Source organism: Microtus ochrogaster, chromosome 7 (assembly GCF_000317375.1).
Source record: "Microtus ochrogaster isolate Prairie Vole_2 chromosome 7, MicOch1.0, whole genome shotgun sequence".
NCBI classification, from domain to species: domain Eukaryota; kingdom Metazoa; phylum Chordata; class Mammalia; order Rodentia; family Cricetidae; genus Microtus; species Microtus ochrogaster.
In genome coordinates this window covers 26,195,713-26,198,832 of record NC_022014.1, presented here as the reverse complement: position 1 = coordinate 26,198,832, position 3,120 = coordinate 26,195,713, and the positions used below count along the sequence as shown (strand labels likewise).

Below are 3,120 nucleotides of genomic sequence, written 5' to 3'. Positions count from 1 at the left end.
AGAGAGAGAGAGAGAGAGAGAGAGAGAGAGAGAGAGAGAGAGAGAGAAAGTGAATATGTGGAAGTCAGGTGACATTTTTAGTACTTGATTCTTAAGGCAGAGTCTATACATTCCAGGCTAGCTAACCCTGGAGTTTCCACTCCTAGCTCCTCCTTCCATCTCACTGTACAAATGATGGCATTACAGTCGAACCCGATGCTATTTACATGATTCTCTGGAAATAGAATGTGGGTTGTATAGCAAGCATGTTGCTTGACTGCGCCCTCACCTTGGCATTGCTTTGTCCCATTTTGTTATTTTTCAGTTTTAATATTCATTTTTATAATACTTTTCAAGTACTACAGCTTCAATATTGAGATTGTTTTTTAAAGGCTTATTTTTAGTTTTAATTTGGAATACACCTGTGTGTCTGTATATGGTATGTGCAAATGTGTCCAGGTGCCTGCTGAGGCTAGAAGAGAGCATCAGGCCCTGCGGAGCTGGAGGTACAGTGATCGTGAGCTTCCAGACTGAATTCAAGTTCCCTGTAGGAGCAAACACATGCTCTTAACCACTGAGCCATCTCTCTAGTGCCCAGAACATGTTGTCTTTGGAAATTGAGTTGGAAACAACTGTTCTGGATCCAAAAACCATGTGGAGAAGATTTTATTTTCCTAAGTGTTTTATTCAGAAAATAGTTATAGTACTAAGCAAAAATATGCCTCAGCCAACCACAAGCTTATAAGGCTCTAGGGATAGAACTAAAGCATTTGATGGGCGTTTTCTAGTATAGCTACAATGCGTGAGGTCTGGGCATTGCTGCATATCTTTCTAGAACACTTGAAAGCATCTCTAGACCTTTTTGGTTTGGTTTGGTTTTGGTTTTTCAAGACAGGGTTTCTCTGTATAGCCCTGGCTGTCCTGGAAATCACTAGACCAGGCTGGCCTTTAACTCACAGAGCTCAGCTTGTCTGCCTCTCAAGTGCTGAGGGCTGGAATTAAAGGTGTGTACCTCCACCACCCAGCTCTTTTTGTTTGTTTGTTGGTTTAAATTTAAATTTTATTTTATATGTTATGGATGTTTTACCTGTTCGTATGCCATTGCACCATGTGCATGCCTCATGCCCATGGAGGCCAGAAGAGAACAGTGGATCCCTTGGAACTAGAGCTATAAACAGTTGTGAACTGTCCGGTGGGTGTTAGGAATCAAACCTGGATCCTCTTGAAGAATCCAATGCTTGAAGAGCAGCCAGTGCTCTTCTCCACTGACCAGTCTCTCCAGCCCCTAAACATTTTTGATGGTCACAGTTCAGAACTGCTATCTGGTGGATAGGAGCCAGGAATATTGCCAAATGTTATACAGCTTACAGAGCAGGCCCCTATTGCAAAGGATTACCTCAGGAAATGTCAGCAGCACTGCTGTGGTGGTGGTGGGGACCCTTGCCCTTACCCGGGCCTGACAAGGAGTGGTGATGAAGTGACACCCACTGTCTGGTGTAGGCTGGCCAGTGGTGAAGAAGGGCAATTGTGCAGGGTGGAACTGAGTCCGTTTCCATGTAATGGGAAAAATGAACGTGACTTCTTTCTTGTAGGAAATTGTTTACTGCAGCGGGCAGCCGGGGCCGGAAATGAGGCTGCTGCTCTTTTCCTGGCAACCAGTGGTGCCCATGCCAACCACAGGAACAAATGGGTAAGTTTGGAAAGGGCAGCCTGGGGAATGACTGTGGTCTGTGAAAGAAATGGCAGAAAAAATTAAATAGTCTCTTTTTTTTGTCACTTTTGTGAATGTACATTCATATGACCAGTGTAAAAGGGACTCTTGTATGTCCGCAAAGATTAGTTGACATTCACATGACTTTATTTAGAGCCTATTACTATAATTGTTTTATTTTATTGTTGGCCTACAACCCCCTTTCTGTGCCTAAATAATAAATATTATCATAAGTACTTCATTAGGAAAAAGGATATACCTGCTTAGGATTCTTAGAAAGAAGGTGAGAGATTAGTGTTTTTGATGGATCCATGAAAAAGGGGAGTTGACTAAGAGGAAGAACTGGTGTAGGGAATAAGTTTCGCTTCAACCATATTCTTTTTGTTTGTTTGTTTGTTTTTTCGAGACGAGGTTTCTCAGTATAGCCTTGGCTGTCCTGGAACTCGCTCTGTAGAACATGCAGGCCTCGAATTCAGAAATCCACCTGCTTCTGCCTCCCCAGTGTTGGAATTAAAGGTGTTCCCCACCACTGCCTGGCTTATAATCAGCATTCTTCACATCCTTGAAGGCACTGGAAATACTGGGTGAAGAAATAGACTTGAAACCTGGTGGAAGTCACAGAGAGTAGAGGTGGTGGGGATATGGTTCAGTTGGTCGAGTGCTCACCTAGTTTATATGAATCCTTAGATTTTATTCTCAGCACTTCATAAACCAGATGTGGTTGTTCATGCTTGTAATATAAACACTCAGAAGTTGAAGGCTGGAGTGTCAGGAGTTGAGACTCTTTCTCTACTATATAATGAATTTGAGGTCAGTCTGGGATACACAACACCATGTCTCAAAAACAAGAAAGAAAATAACAGGAATAGACAAGGACGCTGGTGAACATGTGTAGAGAGAAGGGCTGAGCAGGAGGGTAGCTTGGTCAGGTACCTATGTGCTTAGGAAGTAAGACTGTCCTTTTGACAATTCCACTTTTTGGGGTAAAAATCATCCAATTGTATGTTTATATACATTATAAACTTACACATACACAGAAATGAATAGGTGTATTTTCTTCTAAATATCCAGTCATAGGAGAGAAACATTAAATTCATAATTTAGAGGAAGAAAATTGTGTGCTGGAGGTCAGGAGGAAGGCAAGACTTAAAATGTTCTCATACCTTTGAGTACCAAGTCTGGTACCTATAATACCATTAAAATGTCTTTAGTGGTGTTTCTCCCTTGGAGCCCCTCCCACCCTCAGGCGTTCTTTCTCACCTGTTCTTAATAAATCTGTGTTTTAAAGAAAATCCCTGGGGGCTGGAGAGATGGCTCAGTGGTTAAGAGCATTGCCTGCTCTTCCAAAGGTTCTGAGTTCAATTCCCAGCAACCACATGGTGGCTCACAACCATCTGTAATGAGGTCTGGTGCCCTCTTCTGGCCTGCAG

At 42.6% G+C, this 3,120-nt stretch overlaps 1 protein-coding gene across 2 annotated transcripts in view; it reads left to right on the top strand.

Annotated features, from left to right (window-relative positions):
* Ankfy1 (ankyrin repeat and FYVE domain containing 1) overlaps positions 1–3,120 on the top strand; it is a 64,844-nt gene that overhangs the window by 42,072 nt on the left and 19,652 nt on the right. For both annotated transcript variants that reach the window (XM_005349620.2, XM_026780043.1), the window contains exon 11: positions 1,572–1,669. In XM_005349620.2, coding sequence (XP_005349677.1) covers positions 1,572–1,669 — 98 coding nt within the window. The remainder of the gene's footprint in view (positions 1–1,571; positions 1,670–3,120) is intronic.